The sequence below is a fragment of the Sapajus apella genome, unplaced genomic scaffold, assembly GCF_009761245.1.
Source record: "Sapajus apella isolate SASKATOON/1434 unplaced genomic scaffold, GSC_monkey_1.0 scaffold7, whole genome shotgun sequence".
NCBI classification, from domain to species: domain Eukaryota; kingdom Metazoa; phylum Chordata; class Mammalia; order Primates; family Cebidae; genus Sapajus; species Sapajus apella.
Genome location: NW_022436947.1, coordinates 41,477,408 through 41,496,518, shown reverse-complemented (window position 1 = coordinate 41,496,518; position 19,111 = coordinate 41,477,408). Strand labels below are relative to the sequence as shown.

Genomic DNA, 19,111 nt, shown 5'->3' with positions numbered 1-19,111 from the left:
CTTAAATTTTAAATTTTGGTTGCAAAGAGATTGTGGTAAAGATCTCATTTTAAAGAATATCACAAATTATGATATGGATTGTGCTACTGAGGATATTTACTCACCTTCTTTGCATTTGCTGATGTCTAGCACACCATATGAGGTACAATTTTTTGAGATAATTTTTTCTGTGCAGAAACAATGGTTGTCCGGGTTTTGAAGTGGAGAGGCAAAGGCTTTGGGTGGAAGAACAAATCTGTACACAGGGATTCCTTTCAGATTAATTTCGGATTCAAATACAGCATAGATTGACCTAAATACAGAGAAAAAAGAGCTGCATTCCAGGGACCTGCACTTGCATTCTGGAGATTCATTTTACTTAGTCTTGCTTTAACTTAGAAACATCATATACTCTTAAATTCTTGTTTCATTCTTAGAAAATAAAGTTATTGGGAAATTGTAACCCATACCAGAACTCAATACCCAAGTAGGAACTGTTCTTGTTTGTGAAGTACCATGTTTATACCAAAGTCATTTCTCACAGGTAATTTTTCCTCTAGAGTAAATATTGATGAGACTTCCCTCAAATATTTTTTTGTGCTCAGTTTAAATGAAATGAAGTTTGGTTTTTTTTCCACAGCTTAATTAATCCTGGAGAGAAAGACCACTCACTGGAGCATGTGCATATACATGCTGGATATATGCCCGGTACATTTCCATCATTTACCAAGTTTATAGGGCTCAATACACATTTTTTTCTAATCACCAGATATTTCTATAAGAAGAAATACTGCTGTCTTAAATTGTACAGATAAGAAAAAAGTTCAGAGATGTTAAATGCTTACCCACAATCATACAGTCTTTAAGGGCAGAGCTTGGGGTCAAGGGTAGAAAGACTAGCGCTTGCGTGTTATCTACTGGGCCCCACAAATTTGAGCAGAGCACATTAATTAACACAGTTCTATTATGTTTGCGTCATCTTCTCTGTATATCTTTAGAAAGGTTGTGCATGCCCTTGTGTGCTTGATCGTTATTACTAGTTTAGTTTTAAAAAGGCAAAATGGTTCTCGCTTAGATAGAAATGGCAAAAAAAAAAAAAAAGAAGAAAAGAAAAGAATTATTTGCAGTATTAAAAATTGGAGGATGTAGAAGGATATTTTGCAAAGAGTTAAACATGAATTTCCTATGCTGTGTTTATTCTTATTTTTCTCAAACGATTATTAAAGCTTCTTGGTCTGCATTTTGTCACCTGGGGTCTGACTCAGATCTGTATTTGTCTTACCTGCAAATGTCAGAAGAAAAGAACTGCAAAACCTGGCTCTTCTCAACAAAAGGTGGAAACGAGGCTGCATCTGTTTAAAAATTGAGTGGCAAATGATTAGATGTAAAATGTGTTCTAGAAACAAATCTAGACATCTCTGTTCCAGTGTAGTCAAGAGAAACATCATTCAATCTACCTAAGTAATTTCTCTAGTAGTCACATTTTAAAAAGGTAAAAATAAATAAATAACTGTCCGGGTGCAGTGGCTCATGCCTATACTCCCAGCACTTTAGAAAGCTCAGGATCACCTAAGGTCAGGAGTTCGAGACCAGCCTAGCCAACATGGTGAAACACCAACTCTACTAAAAATACAAAAAATTAGCTGGATGTGTTGGTGGGCACCTGTAATCCCAGCTACTTGGGAGGCTGAGGCAGGAGAATCGCTTGAACCCAGGAGGCAGTGGTTGCAGTGAGCCAAGATCTCACTATTAAACTCCAGGCTGGTTGAGAAGGGTGAAACTTCATCTCAAATATATATATATATATACACACATACATACATACATACATATATGTATTTTTTATTTAATCTATTATATCCAAAATATTTTAACATGTAACCATTATAAGATATTTTAAAATCTCAAAATCCACTGTGCATTTTATATTGACAGCACATTTCAAATCATACTAGCCATATTTTGAGTCCTTAACAGTTACATGTGGCTAGTGGCTGCTATAGCCAACCACAAATCTGCATACTATACATATTTAATGGTACAAAATAAACATAAAATGAAGTGTTAACGCTAACATTGTGTTCGTTTTTTACAACGCCCCACCCCAACAGTGGAGTGGCACTTTTCTTACAGTGAAGTTCATTTAGCACTCCTGCCACATCCACATTTCTTATTTTTAGTCATTTTTTTTTTTTCATTTGCCCTGATGGCTGATTAATACTTTGAAAAATATTTACTAAAGTTCTCTCACTAAACAGAACTTCAAATGCTTTGAAAGTGTATAAAAAAGTCATTGAATTTACTGAATTTTTTCTACAGGTATGATCCATGACAAACATTGGATATATGAAGAAATAGTTACTCCTTCATGGACTTCTCAGATGAGTATCACTAATACAAACCATCATCGAATAAGTTTTCAGCGGTAAGTCTCATCCCTTGATTATGCATTGCAGGTTCTTTCTCTGGCAAGTGTGTCAACCTCGTGACCTTGTTTTCATACTTTACACTCTTGTGACAAGTGAAACATAACACAAGATCACACTGAACTTGTCGTTACTGCTTGATCCTGCTATTGAGACACCTGGACATTCAAATCTAGCTTAAAGTCTAGATATAAGCCCCCATACAGGCATTCCAACAACTGCTTTCTTACTTCCTTAATAACTAAAGAAAAATGCATTGTGAAGACAAGCTTTTAAGATCATTATCTGAAATATGGTTAAAGATTACGTCCTAATTATACCCAGCAACTACCATGGACAATGACTGCAACATAGCTGATATTTGCGGGGCTTTATTTTTTCCTTCCAAAAGAAACATTCTAAATGTATACCGATACTTTCATTTTAAGTTTTTTTCAATCTTACTGAAGGTAAAGAGGATGGCACTTCTAAATTACAATGAAAACATGTTAGAATCTCACTGTTCCATTACTTTCTTTTCCCTAGCGTCATAAACAAGAATCTCTCTCACAAGGGATCATCCCCTGCTCGGTCCAAACTCCCTCTGTTCCTAGTTTGTTTCATGTCTGTTCTCCCTGTAGATATTTTTTAACTTCATGCCTGCTGCCCATACATTTATATTATTGTCATTAATGAATCTTTTTAAAGCTTTTCTCCTGAAACCCATAAAGAATCCTTTACTAGGAGTACATAGTATATTTATGTCTGCATCTGAGGACTAAGTATTCTGCTTATACAACTACTAACATTGGTAGTATTGAGGACTTGAAAATTTATTTCCAGAAATGCTTTACTTAGAAAATAATTTCTTTACCCACCCCTAAGGCTCAAAACCCTGAAAAGCAAATCCAACAGTGTTTTTGCTGTTTTTTTGTTTGTTTCCTACAAGGCAATGATAGAATTAAAGATGCATATGAAGTCAATAATCATACCTTTAGCAAAATAAACAGTCTCTGTGCTTCATTTTCACTCAACTGTCTTTATCATGTCATTTTCCTATGGGATATTCACCAATTTTGTAAACTTCATGCTTTTGTTTCCTAGTAGTTGAAAGCTTGACCCTGATATTAATTACTTCATAGTATTCGATTTTCACCACTTGTCTCAAAAAACAAGGTTGCCCAGGCTAGAGTGCAGAGGCACAATTTTAGCTCACTGAAGCCTCCACCTCCTAAGCCCAAGTGATCGTCTTGCCTCAGTCTCCCAAGTAGCTGGAAGTATAGGCATGTGCCACCATGCGCAGCTAATGCTATTATTTTTTTGGAGAGATGGAATTTTGCCATGTTGCCCAGGCTGGTCTTGACCTCCTGGGCACAAGCAATTAGCCTGCCTTGGTGTCCCAAAGTGCTGGGATTATAGGCATGGGCCACTGTGACCGGCCTTCCATTGCTTTTTTAAAATCTTCATTCTTACACTAATAGGCATGTCTGTACTTTGCTTTTCCTGAAGGAGAATAAGCCTGATCTAACCATACCTTAAATCTAAGTTTATAGTTCTTTTTTTTTCCCAATTCTAACTTGGAATGCTCATTTTTTACATGTATTTTTCAGAGTCAAGTAAACATCTGAACTTGTTACTGTTTTCTCTCTTATTCTGACCACCTTATCAAAAGTAGATGTTTCTGTCTTGCAACTTTTCTACCTCAGCTAGTAGCCCGTGCTTAGATATGTTTTTTCTTTTGCAATTAGTTTTTTTTTCATAAATGGTATACAGATAAGTTACAATTAAAATAACAGATTTGAATAGCAACTACTTAAGTGTTTTTTGCTTTGTTTTTGTCTTTTTTTTTTTCCCCCACCATTTACTTCTGTTACCAGGATGGCAGTTAATTAAGTAAGGTTTTATAAAACAAATATTTCTCTGAGTCATGCAGTAAGGGCTAATTCCTTATGATTCATCTTCACAAATCCCATCACATTGAACAGACATTCACTAAGCCTATATACAAATAGTGACTCTGAATTATGTTGTGGGGATATAAAGGCAAGTAAACACACACCCTCAACTTTCAGAACACTGTCGACATAATGGTGGGTTTGTGGGAAAGGGAGGTAGATTCATTTTGATGACCACAGAACAAATATTCTTACCTGTACCATTAACCATGTCACAATAACTTTCCCAGTAGGAGAGATTCCTTAGAGGGGGGAAAAAAAAACAGTCAACATTCTCATTTAAAGAACGCCTTTCCTATATTACTTTTTCTATTATAATTCAATACTTCTGTTAATATGATACATTCAGATGTGACAAGTACTAAGTTTAAGAAATTTTCTAATTCTTTTAAGGCTCTGTTTGAACCTTTTATCTTATTATAAAGCACCTGATGCCATTAGGTGGCCAGATCATGAAATAAAAACTGCAGAGTGTTAATTAGAAATATCTTGGAATAAGAAAAAAATTAAAAACATTTATCAGAAACTTAGATTTCTGCGTAAGGGAGAATTTTTTTCCAGTGGGATATATGAATTACTCAGTAATATAACTGTTCAGAATGAATAGAAAGAAAGTGTTAAGTGGGTAACTGACTTAAGCTCAGTATAGGGCAGGCAGAAGTGGGGAAGAAAGCAGCAGATGTTAGGATCAGCAAACATTCAAAACATGTAGATGATTAATTTATATGCCTGCCCCTTCCCCCATTTAATTCTCACATGGACTTACATTAAAGTAGGAAAGAGTTTATTAATTTATAGTGCGGCATATAAATAAGCTATATTTATCTGAAAGTGATAAAAACAATATAGTTTCCCTGCATCCTCAACCACTTTTTGGTGATGGAGAAACTCATTTTCCACTCCTAGAAAACAGTAACATATCAAGATAAGCCATTGCTTACTTTTTAAACAAAGTAAGTGGTGAATCGCGATCAGTCTTGCCATGATGAGTTAAATCAACCTTATCATAATCTCAAAGTAACATGAAATTCTTACTCTAATTAGGAGTGCTTAGCAACTCCCTCCACATCCCTCTGCAATATTAATAGAGTGAAATGCTTTTTATTCCTCAATATAAAAAATTGCTGTGATTTCTTCATAAATGAATACTTAGAAGTGTTTTTTTTTCCCGATTTTTCTACAGAAATATGTAATGTGGACTCTTCAGAAGAAACAGTACTCCACTACTAATATTTAGCTGTTAAATGCAATTAATAGATAGACTCAGTTTGAGATAGGGGTTACTTATATTAATAAAAACATTTCGTCTCTTTCAGTTTTGATCACCTTATTCTTTTTCAGAAATAACTGGTCTAAAACACAATTGTTAACTTTATGGAGAAGAAAGCTTGCTCCCTTGATATTTATTAGGGTTCTTCCTAGTTTAAACATGTGATAAATTATAAATCCTTTAGATGAATAGGCTGGAGTTAGAGGAAAAACAGGAAATAATGGCTTATGAAGCTGATTTGTTATTTTACCACTTCAAAAGGTGGCATACTCTTTATTTTCACATTTTGTATGTACATTGTAGAACTGTACTTGAAATATTCAGTTTTTGCATTGATAAACATTAAAACAGTTATTAATATGGTAAATTATTTAAAGACTGTAGGGGGAATGTCATGAAAGCATTTGCTTGGATTCATTAAGCTTCCATCCTTATAGCTATTTAGGTCATGCCATTGGAATCTAAAATTTGATATGCTCAATTTAAAAATGAAAAAAGTTTATCTACTAGGCAATCAGTTGATGTGTTGGGTTTTTTTTTCCCCTTTTCATTTATGGTTATCTAATTGTAAGAATAATTGTACTGTAATGCTGGATATGTAGCAGAGATGAAAAAAATAGTCCCTTTGGGGTTTTCTTTATATAAAATACCCTGTGCAGAAAGGTAAACCAAACCCTAAAGTAGAGCTGATAGTCACTGGTGTGAACACACCAGTTGCCACAACTCAAGGGTTAATACCTAGTAGAACAGGAGTTTCCAGAACTGAAATATAACTAGGTCTGTTCTATAGGTTCATCTCTCTGTCTTATAAGGTGTTAAATGAATACCATTCCTGCTTAAGAGTACCCTAGGAACACGCATGCACATTTTACCTGAATACTTACCTTTTACCTTTATAAGTGTCAATTATGGCAACTTTGCTGATGTCATCTTTTCCATTGAAAACTTTATAAACTCCATCCGCGGTATTGTTGTACTGAAAAGATACGTATGGGAAAAACTTACTTATAGAACAAGTCATTGTCAAAGTTATAAAACTCACTTTCACATTTCTCAGTCACTGGTTACTCATATGACTTGAAATATATCTGCAATACTTTTAAACTGGCCTTAGAAATTTTTTGTGAGGCTCCTAGAAATAAGTGCTGATGGTGAGACAAAGAAGATACATATCAGAAGCTGACAAGATGCGAACTGTTGCACTCTTTGTCATAATTAAGCCAATAAGGGCATTTTGATTACTACTCTTACTATGTCGAGGTGAGGGACGTTGAACAAACGTGTAAGAACAAAGATTTCTACAGATTTTCTAAATGTTATGATCATTAATAAGTGGTCACTAAAATGATAAAATTAGCATCCAAAATTTAAAGCATTAGCCGAAGAGCTATGACTATTGAGTTAAAATGAGAACGCATTTGATTCATCCTGGCTTTCTACATTCATATTTGATATGTAACCTTGTAATCCTAACAGTATCTAAAAGTAAAACAGTAACAATGAACTAGAGAACATAATATTCACATGTAGTGCCAAATGAAATTATAGTCAAACTTCCAATTCAATAGTTAGCTTATCCAATTTGTCATTCAAAACATTAGGCTGTAATGAAATACACCATCAAGTTCACATTTTTCTTAATCTTCCAGCTGCCATTTCATGACATTGTGAACTACTAAAAATTCTTATGTACAAATGCGATTAAAATGAAGTCTGTTAGCTTATCAATACCACTGAGATGTGTAAATCAAATTTGTAAGGGGTCTGAAAAGGAGGAATGATGATATTTAAAACAAATAAAAATATGGCATTAAACTCGATTATGTGAAAAGGGAAATAAAAGCCAAAAACAGTGCTCAAAGATTTACAGACTAGCTTACAAGATAATTTAAAACAAATTGTATATTTATAAATGAGTAGAAACCTGATTAAATCTGTTTTTCAGGTTTACATTTAATTGTGAAATTCAGATAAATTTCCCAACTAGGAAAGCTGAAGCTATCATGAGAAGGGAACTTTTTTAAAAGTTAGGATATATATCTCCAGATCAGCAATAAGACTAATGAGCTAAATTATAAAATTATGCCTTGCCAATGCCATTGAATTAATTCAATTAAAATATTATAATAGTGCCATTCATATTTGGTACTTACAGGATAAAATAGACCAACTGTGGTAGTAACAGGGTATGGAACCAAACTCAAAAATGGATCCTTATAGCCCCATAACAGTTCCTTCAAACTTCTGGTTTGGAACATAGAAGATTTTGACTTTTTAATAAGTGAATTGAGCACCACTTGAACAAATGCATTTTGATAGATATGGGCTGCAGCCTACAAAAAAAAAATCACTGTTTAAGAATGCAATATTAGATTTTAACAAATACATGGACTGAAGACTAATATTGATCTTAATACAAAACTTTTTAAAGCTTATCTTTACAATTACTGCCAAATCCTGCCAAAACTCAATTTGGCTAATTCCTAGATGGTTACTCCTCTGCCTCAGCGCGAGCCACAAGACGACGACATTCCAAGTTAAGTTCAATTTCTTTAATGATACACTTAAAGTGGTCTTTTCAAATATCTAATGCATTAATGCATGAGGGCTTAAAAACCTAGCTAATGGGTTGATAGGTGCAGCAAACCACCATGGCACATGTATACCTATGTAGCAACCTGTACGTTCAGCACATGTATCCCAGAATTTAAAAAAAAAAAAAAAAATGCCAGAAGTCTGGTCCCAAAGGCTCTGGGGCTGTAGGTGGCAGAAATGGCTCAGGGAACTGTTACAGGCATGTTCCTCACGACGGTAGGTTCCACATCTAACGGCACCAGGCTCTCTGCCAGGTGCCTGACCAAAGGTGCAGATGGGATGCTGGCCACCAGCTCCAACAGGCCTCAGTACAGCAGCTCCAGGGTGGAGACCCCGGTGTCCCAGTTCGGGGAGGACGAGGAGGACTTTAACGAGAATGACGAGGACCACTGACCTCCTCTACTTCAAATTTAGCTTCAGGAAAACACTTAAGGAAAATAAACTTTTTTAAATATGGGTTTTCTGTTTCCTTTTGGCCTACTTCCAAGAAGATATTGGTAAGCTATTGAATTTAGGTGTCTACCTCTGATAAGCAAGAATTGTTTCACATAGGATTAGGACGTGCTGTGGATGTGTGGTTTGATACCAGTGTGCTCATGTAGAGCCTTTTATATACTTTTTAGGATTTTGTGTTTTCATTTTCGATTTTTCTTTAAATGCAGAGTTCATTTTTGCCCCTTAACAGTTTTTGCTGAGTTTGCTGAAGAAATTGTACTTCATCCACATAAAACGCTCTCCCGTTGTGGGTGGTGAGTACCAAGTGCCATTTATTTGCCATGAGTTTGGACGGCACCCCTGTTGGCAGAGAGCGAGACTCTGCGGAGTTTTACCTGTTTTCAGTGGTGCGGTGTCCAGAGTCCCAAGCCAACAGCAGAATTCGACTTTCCAAGCAGCAGACACCATCAACCTTATTGACTATTTTCTCTTAAAATTAATTATATTGACTGTTGTGATTCCATCACGCTTATATGCTCTTTTCTCTCCGCATTTTGCGGCAGCAAGTTGCAAAGTGCTTTGGTTTGTTTTTGTTTTGTTTGGCTAAAGCTTAATCACGCTGGTGCAGGTATAGAGACTGTCTGGAAAGCTTGGAATGGTTTATTATGTTAAAATTTGCCTGATTTCTTACAGGCAACATTTGTAAGTTTCTTTATTATATGGTCGTTTATATACTTATAAGTCTATCATTTAAAGACATTATGAAACAAACGTACTTGTTTCATAAGCATCTTCCTGTAATCTATTATAAAACTGAAATTAAATGATGTTTCAATAAAAAAAAATAAAGTGGTCTTCTAATGCATTTGATTCTTATGATTTTGTCCCTTTCCAAATGACCATATACCTCCATTCAAAATAATGATATAGGAATACATTTTTTAACTGGAAAAATAAGTAAAACCTAATAATTCGAATGATAGGATTCATTACAGCAACTACTAGGGTATGTTAAAATAAATAACGTTGTTGTTTGTCTACTCACTGCCACAGCCAGATTGAGAACCGTGAAGTTGTCATTTTCTGTTCCAACTGATAGTGAAGGCTCAAAGATGGCGCCATTGGGCTGTAGGAAAGAGACTGTGTTGTCCTCGGGGTCCTGGGTTACATTTTCCTTGGCTAGATAACGAACTCTAAAGAAACAGAAGTAAACAAAATTCAAAACATTTGTCATACAACATTAGATCTCAAATGTCAGGCCAGGCGTGTGGCTCACGCCTGTAATCCTAACACTATGGGAGGCCAAGGTGGGTGGATAACCTGAGGTCAGGAGTTCAAGATCTCAAATGTCATTCATTCAACAAATAATTTTTGAACATACAGAATATAGCAGATATATGTAAGCAATGGTGTTTAAATGATAAATCAGCCAGGGTCTCTAGCAAACTAATCAGAAGGGGTCTTAAAATGTCAAACTGGAAATTAAAATAGGGAGAATGAATATTGTTATAATGGAAACAATACATTGGAAAACACAAAATAGATCCAGATTGAGACTGGTCAAGGTAGGGGGGTAAGGGTTAACCCCAAAGTAGGACCTTAACTAAGTCCACATGAGTGGTCTTTGTAACAAATAGAAGTTAAGTAAAGTAGGGCAGATGGTAGCATGCATAGGAAAGAACACAATATATTTTGGGAAATGCAGATATTTGAGTGTGGTTGGATTACAGAGTAAGAGGTGAGGAGAATAGTAGGAATAAAGTGACTGAAATAAGCAAGATCTCAAACATAAAAGAGTTGCGTCTAATACCCAAATGACAGAATTTCTCCTGAAGGCAAGGAGGAAAAAGTACAGGGGCTTCCGCAGGGGAATATTTAGAGCATATTTTCTTATATTAGAATTATCAAAATGCATAGCCTATCCAGTACTGTTTTTCCATCTTTTTCAGTACTTTAATGATAATTAGAAATAAGAGAATATAATTTCCATTTTTAAGGGTTATAGAAATAACCTCCCCAACACTCAAGCACATCGAATACTTTTGTTCTAATCTCCTGACTCTAACATATCTAGGCTGCAAAGTACCAACTACATTTTATCAATGTAGTGAAGGGTGATTATTACCAGAAAAATACATTTCACAAGTGGAAGATATACGCATTAAGAAATTAGATATACATCATAATTGCACTGTCATATTTGAATGTCTGTAAAGTGAGTAGATAGTCAAGGTAAAGACTTAAAAAATTGGACTGAATTTTTAAAAAACACATTTCATTCAATTACAATAAAAATGTAAATTCATATAAGGTAGGGGTTTATAAGTGTTTTGTATCTCTAAGCATTCCTGGTATAGAATGAGTTCTCAATAAATAGATTTACTAAATACATGTCTCAGATTCTTTAAAAAGAGGATTCAAAGTTGTCTAGAAATATATTTTTAATATAATTTTATTAAAACTATTCTTGAAGTACTGCAGACATACAAAGAATATCAAAATCTGAAACAGCACTCAGGACAGTTGTATTTTAAATTAGTGTGCATATTACTAATATTTCAAATCAAAGTACTCTAATTTTCAGAAATATGCACATATATTTAAAAACTAGCAAAATAATCGTCAAATTTGTTACCTAAAGTGTACTTACAACATTATACCAGTAGATGGCAGTCACTAAAAGAAAAATCCTTAAAACAGCCCTGCCTTTAGAAAGGGAAGATAAATACTGACTTTTTTCTTTAAAAGTTAGATTGTATGGAAGTTTTGGAACGTGTTTGTAAGGGCAAGGGAAGTAATTTATTTGATACTTTTCTCAAGATTACTTTATTTGTATTCTTTCCAAAGCAAAGTAACTTAAAAAATGAATTATGGATCTAAGAATATTCTGAAGGAGTTACAGCATCTTCATAGAAATGGTGTAGGTAGAAACATACATAAAATCTCAACCCAAGCAATTTCATGCTTTGATTCAGGTCATATCTTGTCAAAGTGTCACCAAGACTTGTTTAGCAGCCATTGGCCAAGTAAAGCCTGTGGTTCTGCTTGAGGGAGGACATTCTCACATATTTCCAATGCCAGAGGGACTTAGGGTATAATTAACTATGAAAAAGCATGTTTTAGCTCCACACAAACACTGTCAAAGTATTCACTTTTTTCTAAAAGGTACTGGTTTTTCCATTATTTAAAGCATTCAGGCAAACAAAGACTGTTTTGGTGACATCATGAGACAAGACAACCTGTAGTTACTCAGGAATCCCTTTTAAATTGTTATAGGAAGACCTGTTTATGGATTATAAAATTTAGCTGTAAATACAACTTTTCTTCTCCAAACTTTCCTCCGTCGCCTCTCTAAGCAAATCAAGAATATCTAACACATCCCCTTTTTGTCCCTTAGAGAAATAGGCTAAAGGCCCTAAGAATAAAATTGTATATTAGCTGCCTACTACCAGAGGAGAACTATTTCAATGATATGGCCTCTCATATCCCAAGTAATATATTTAAAAGTGAAAAATATCGCCGGGCATGGTGGCTCACACTTGTGATCCCAGCACTTTGCGAGGCCAGGGAACGTGGACTGCTTGAGCCCAGGAGTTTGAGGCCAGCCTGGGCAACATGGTGAAACCCCGTCTCTACAAAAAACCACAAACAAAACAAAACAAACAAACCCCATAAAAATTAGCTGGGCATAGTGGCATGTTCCTGTGGTCCCAGCTACTCAGGAGGCTGAGGCGGCAGGATCACTTGAGCTGGGAGGCTGAGGATTCAGTGCGCTGAGATAGTACCATTGCACTCTAGCATGGGTGACAGAGCAAGACCGTGACTCAAAAAATAAATCAAAAATAAACGTGAAAAATATGACCTCCCCCAAACAAAAAAAACAAAACAGAAAAAATGATGAGTTCTCAAATTCTACTAATTATTCTCTTTCCTCACATTTACTCAGTTCACTTAGGTTCCATTTCTTAAACAATTATGCTAAGACTCTCCTTAGGTCATATGTGCATTCTAGATTTTCAGAGGCAGATATACCTATGAATATATATATGTATAATATGTATACCTATGAATATATATACATATTTATACACCTATGAATATATAAATATATTAGGTATACCGAATAACATTCTTCGCAACAAGATATTTGTATAGACTCTTGCTAATAATATAAAAACTTTAAGACCATGAAAAAAATTCTCTAAGTTTTTTTACAGCAACAAAAACAGTCTTCATTGACAAAATCATGATTGTCACAGAAGTGCACAGAGACAGGAGATTTGGGTAAAACAGCTAAGACAGGACACGTACCAAGGCCCTCTGTGACTTATATGTCATGTGCTATGGTAGTAGGCACCGCCCTCACCATGCCTGTTATTTCATTTTATTTTGGGTGTCAGTTTTCAATCTGGAAGCATAGTAATGCTTTGGAGAGGAAGGAAAATGACATAATCACTGAATAACCAAAACAGATAAGATACTAAAACTATAAATTATAAGAAATCATTAGAAATATATAATTTTGTGATAAGAACATCATGATGCATAACTAGTTGTGATTCTTCCTAAAGGAAAATACACATTTAGGTACCAAATTCTATAGCAGAACATAACTATGTTTCCGTAAGGATACCATAAATATATCCCTAATCCTTGGTTAAGGTGGTGTTTTTAGCACCTCAATCTCCCCCTTTTTTCCCTTTTTAGTGAAAAAGACAGCGTCTATAATCAAAATAGGAGAAAATGTATATAAAAATCCAAGAGTTGCCAGTACCTACATCTGTGTGAACAGGGACAAGTGACCTCACATCCTTTGGGTCAGGCATTTTTCATTCACAGAATGACAGATTCTGGCTGGTCATTTCCTCTAGTTCTAATATTCTAAGATTCTGTTCAAAAGTGTTAAACTATTAGGGAAGACAGACGAAAGATATAAAATATTCAGTTTCAACACTAGAGAAAATATAAGAAACTACTAGATCAATGTAAACATCCATATGACCTAGAAGTTAATTTGAATCTAAGTCTTCAGTAGGTACTGCAGTTAGATAAAATGAATTTAGCACTGTGGTTCTTGGAATTGTGTACCTGAATCACCCAGGGTTTGTGAAACTCTTAAGTGGGCCCCGAACTCAAGAACCTTTCAGTCATTTGGTCTGGGGTGGGGTGTGGGGATTTGCATGTTTCCCAATTCCCTGTTTATGCTGATGCAGCTGTCCCAGCACTTTGCTGTGGCCCAGCTACACTTTGAGAACTGCTGTTAAAATATGCTTTAACTTTTAAGATGTGAAAACATTTTTTTGCTCAGCAGGAATATTTCAAAGTTGTTGAGAATACACGCCACAATAATAAAACACTAACTTCATAAACATAGGGAATTTATTTGATACTGGTAAGTTTATAATAAAAATCTGTAGGTATTTCCTATATCCTGGCTAATAAGTATTTGGATAATGTAAATATCCCATTTATTCAAAATATCTTATTAAATTCTTAGATTAGGATTCTAAACAAATAGGAAAAATATTTTAAAGTATATTATTGATAAGAAAATAAGAAGTACATTTCAATACAATGGCATTTGTCAAGCAGAAGACTTCTCAGCAATACATGTTCAAGGTAAGAGTGCCTCATATTTGTGGGGACTCACTCACCTGTACGTATAAGGACCTTTTTGCTCAACTTTAATGTTGCTGCTGTTCATTATCACTTCCTGTGGATTTTGCACATCAAAGATCCAAAACTGTCTGTAAACTTCTGTGCCTGTTTTAACCCAATTTTTAAAAGCAAGTGTACCTTCTTCAAGGACAACTTCCTATGAAAAAGAATATAAGTTTGGGTTATATCTTTGTAATACATACAGGCACTTCTGGGAGATTGTTTATAGCCTCAAGTCAACCAGAATAAAAGGGTTAAGCTCAAGTACCTCATTCATGAGAACCTTTGCAGCCTTGCCATACACTTGCAGCAGAAACGTTTTCAGCAAATTGTTATTACAGCAGCCTTTTCAGCCTTTTACCGAGAGAATCAGGGTGTAATGCTGAAGACATGACTATTGATTTTAAGGCAAACTTAAGAGTGGCCCTTTGGCAAGCTTTAGCGTGATCCTTTGAAAATATTGCAACAGTTAGTAACACAATTTATTAAGCAATTTTTCCAAAGTTCAAAAAAGTTCTTACTGAGTTGAACATTAACTTCTCTGCCTCTAAGTTAGATTGATGAAAGAAAACACAAAACTGAGTGAAAAATCTAGTGGTATTGGAAGCTTTTCCTTTTCCTTTAAGAGTTGGACACTTCAGGAGATGATACTTAACACTTACTACATTAAGAAAATAAAAAGATCTATATGAAAAACACAAACTTGACATCTCATCTTAAAAATCCTGCTCAATCTGGCTTCCCTAACTTTTTGGTTTTTTTTGAGACAGAGTCTTCTCTATCACCCAGACTGGAGTACAGTGGTACAATCTAGGCTCATTGCACCCTCAACCTCCCAGACTCAGGTGATCATCCCACCTCAGCCTCCAGAGTAGCTGGGACTACGGGTGTGTGCCACCATGCCCAGCAGTTTTTGTAGTTTTAGTAGAAACATGGTTTCACCATATTGGCTGATCTTGAACTGCTGAGCTGAAGCAATCCACCTGACCTGGCCTCCCAAAAGGATAGAATTACAGGTGTAAGCCACTGCACCCAGCCCCTAATTTTGTATATATTTGCAACAACCCATTAGCATATGTTTCCAAAAATTACAACAGCCTAACTCATCGTTATCAGGTTGTAGTTTTTAAAGAAAAAAGCAGGACAAGGAAGCTATCCTATTACTCCTTTATGAAATCGACTAAAAATCACTGATGCCTTTTTTGCTAAAAATAGACAAGTGGAAAATATACCAATAAGAGAATTTAAAATCCTATATTAGGAACTTGATTTCTTGCTTTAGGAGCTTTGAGACTGGGTGGAGAGTCACCAAACCTCCCCAGGGTCCATTTCACTATTAGCAAAATAAGGGAGTTAACATAAATATTCTTCTAGTTTCCTTCCACGGCTTTCACTCTCTGAGCCAGAAGTCTATTATGCTGTAGGACATAGTGCAAACAAAGGTGATTTTGAAGCAGACAGTATTTCCAATGAAGTTTTGGGAAGAATGCCCAGGTTAAAGAGCTCCAACTTAACCTGAGTGTGCTAGAGGAAGAGGAATACAACTATTTCATGGAAAATCAGCCTAAAGAGAACCATGACTACAGGAACATTCTGACCTATTTGTCTCCTTCACCTGGAAGCATCACTTCACAGAATGACGGATTAGGAAAGGACAATGAACATTATCACATTTTCCAGTAGAGCACACTGAGGCTCTGAGAAACCAGGTGGCTGGCCGAAGGACAGTCTAGGCAAACAGTACCTGACCCTTAGACTAGCCCTCCTTTACACCATGCTATTACTGTTTTTGTTTCTTATCACCCTCTGCACTTAGTTGGTAGAAGTCGAATTAAGTTTTATATCTTCAAGATATTTTCCTTATTGCTCAATGCAGAGAATAACAGAATTCCTTAGAGAAGAACTGGGCACCAAGTTAAAATGGAATTACAAAATCCTACGCTGCTGTAATCCACTTATAAATGGGTATATCGGACCTGCCAGAGTGATCGAATCTTTATTACTTTTTACAACAAATTGTCCTTGAAAAACTTTTTATTTGCTACCAAAAAGGCTTATTTCCACACTAAGTCTAATAATAAGACAAAATTGCTTAAAGTATTATGGATATTCTTCTAAATGTAAATATGTTTGATAAGGATGGTGAAGCTCAAAGCTAAATAGAAGCTGAAAGTGGTTAACTTCTCCATTTCAAGAGACTAAAGAAAGGAGAACACACAAACACACACATTATTATCCTTACACTATTAGAACCTTAGCGCTCAAAAATCTTAGCCTGTTATTTATCAAGTGCCTCTTAAGGTACATATTAGATTTGTATAAGTAATTACGGTTTTCGCAATTTTGATGACAAAACTCGAAATTACTTTTGCACCAACCTAATATCTCTTAAGAAACTCAATAAATTTTATAGAATTGAAGAGTCTGTGACAGAATGTGTTTGACAGAACTGAATGCCTTCCTAATTCTACGAGTGTGCATCTAAACAACAAAAGACATTGTACATGTATGAGACCTTTTTTCTAAAGGCCATAAATCACTTTTTCATTGAAAGATATCTCCAGCAACGAATAGGCAAAGGAGAAACACAAAGGGTTGAAATGAGTGTGTTGGATTATCAACTGTTAGAATCAGGACCATCTAACCCCAACCATTTTTTTTAGAGGTGAAAATTGGGTTCTAGAGAAAAGAGATATCTGATTCAATGTTATGTGACAAAATTACTAGCAGTTAATAGAGAAATCAGGTCCTTCCACTTCAATTTTGTATAGTTTCCATAACACCATGATTTGTTTAGAGACATAGAGAAAGATATTGAAGGGGAAGGACCTCATTTCTCTATTGAAGTGGAAGTCAAGGTAGGAATACAATGCTTCTGATGCTGCCACTACCATATGAATTAAATTGTGTAACCACTCCTTGAGTACCAAGACTAAATACGTCACAAGACACAAATGATGTTATGTCCTTTGTAAATTTAAAAGAACTTGATTTTAAATTTGATTTGGACTATCTAGCCTATTTTGCAAATATTTTACTAAATTTGAAGTACAAAGCTGAAAAGTATACACACAGAAAAAGTAATATAATTTAAGGTTTTCTCACTTGGCTAATATGTACCTAAGTATTTGTCCCTGACTACCCAGCCCCAATAACAAGAGGATTTCAGCCTGGTAACTCTCACATAGCATGGTCTATAGCTGGGCTGAAAGCACTGACCTTGAAACTTCTATTCTGCTACATTAGTTGAAAACAGATGTTTGTTGGGACCGTAATATCCTATATGTGGTCACATATTCATTTGAATACTGTTTCATGCAACAGCAATAATCATCTACATGACTGACAACTTTAATTATGAAAATGCCCTTGATACCTTACTATGCATGGAGTAGAGCACAAATGTAAAAAACATCTTGTTTCACTTTTCAAGGACTTTACAAGGTACTACCAAGAGACAGAAGTATGTTTAGAAGATTTTAATCTATGAGTTATATTTTCTTACTTTATCCCCACCCTAACAAAGTATAGCGGCTTCTTCCCTAACGCATAGACTGTAGTGGCCAACAGTGAAATTAGATACTATGAATTTGATCACTTAATAATAATCATCATCATTTAAATTTGAGCAGGTTATTTAATTTCTTTGTACCTCAGTTTCCTTATCTGTGAAATTTTAACAGTAATATTGATTGAATCATATAAACATCATTTTTAAAAGTAAAAAAAAAGTTGAATTTTGACATTTTCATATAGCTTAAATATTTATCCTCATAGGTTGTTATGGGGATTAGTAAATGTGAGCACTTAGAACAGTGTCAGCACAAACCAGACATTCAATAAATGTCAGCTAATAGTATTTCACAAATTCTATCCATCCTTTCAAGGAAGAATTCTCATACCATTTACTTCCCATTTTGCTTTAATTGCTTGGTTCACAGCATTTACTAAGCCAGTCATGTGCCAATAACTTATGTAATATCCTGTGACAATTATTTTTCTGTTATTTAATCATTTTAATATTTCTCTTACAAGTAAAAACTTCCTTAAAAACCAGAAGCATACTAAAAATAGCTTCTATCCTACCTACTCACTGCTTACCATTTGCTTGTAACTGGGCCTAAAGAGAATCATTTCCCCATGTTTAAAGAAATTCTCATGTTTTTGCATTATGTAAGTGTGTGTAAGTTGAGAAGAGAATGAATCAGAATTTTAGTGACAATTGTGCTGAGAATTTTAAAAAGGCTTTACTTTCGGACCATCATCGTCACCTAAACCCCAAAGTAACATCTGGTGAAATATATTGGCGTAGTAAGCTTTAATATGTTTCTGAAACCCAGAAATTAGCCTCCAAGAATTTATGTAAGTACCTAAAATGGAAGATTTTGTGTTTGGCATGAAAAGTAAACTATGTTGTTATTAAATTGGACTAGAGAAAGAAACATATATATGCTTATCTGCTATCTCTTGAAACATTGCCTTTAAGTGACATTTGTTATTACAGCTATATACATAGTGTTTAATTTGTTTTTATACTGCTATTTTAATTTAAATATTTTGGGTTGTTTCTTGTTTTCACATTATTAAATATAAAACAAACTTTACCATCTTTAAAAACTAATATTTCAGTCATTTCTTTTTGAGCCTTTAAATACTATGAAAAAGTTCAAATTATTTTATCTGGTAATACTAGAAGCATACATTATGAAGCCATTATGAAGCCAATATAAATTATATAATTAAAATATGGACTATTAATTTAAAAATTGTGTGTGTGTGTGTGTGTGTGTGTGTGTGTGTGTGTGTGTGTGTGT

At 34.8% G+C, this 19,111-nt stretch overlaps 1 protein-coding gene and 1 long non-coding RNA gene across 11 annotated transcripts in view; one reads left to right on the top strand and one right to left on the bottom strand.

The window, feature by feature from the left end:
• The window catches only part of LOC116550402, a 44,237-nt gene extending 38,659 nt beyond the window's left edge, over positions 1-5,578 (top strand). Inside the window, exons 2-3 of the long non-coding RNA XR_004268385.1 lie at positions 2,299-2,404; positions 5,523-5,578. This is a non-coding gene — a long non-coding RNA (uncharacterized LOC116550402). The remainder of the gene's footprint in view (positions 1-2,298; positions 2,405-5,522) is intronic.
• The window catches only part of CD36 (CD36 molecule), a 79,412-nt gene that overhangs the window by 6,099 nt on the left and 54,202 nt on the right, over positions 1-19,111 (bottom strand). For all 10 annotated transcript variants that reach the window (XM_032276435.1, XM_032276441.1, XM_032276438.1 and 7 more), the window contains 7 exons: positions 14,294-14,454; positions 9,685-9,832; positions 7,763-7,942; positions 6,494-6,585; positions 4,535-4,581; positions 1,262-1,331; positions 105-292 (listed from right to left, as the gene is read on the bottom strand). In XM_032276435.1, coding sequence (XP_032132326.1) covers positions 105-292; positions 1,262-1,331; positions 4,535-4,581; positions 6,494-6,585; positions 7,763-7,942; positions 9,685-9,832; positions 14,294-14,454 — 886 coding nt within the window. The remainder of the gene's footprint in view (positions 1-104; positions 293-1,261; positions 1,332-4,534; positions 4,582-6,493; positions 6,586-7,762; positions 7,943-9,684; positions 9,833-14,293; positions 14,455-19,111) is intronic.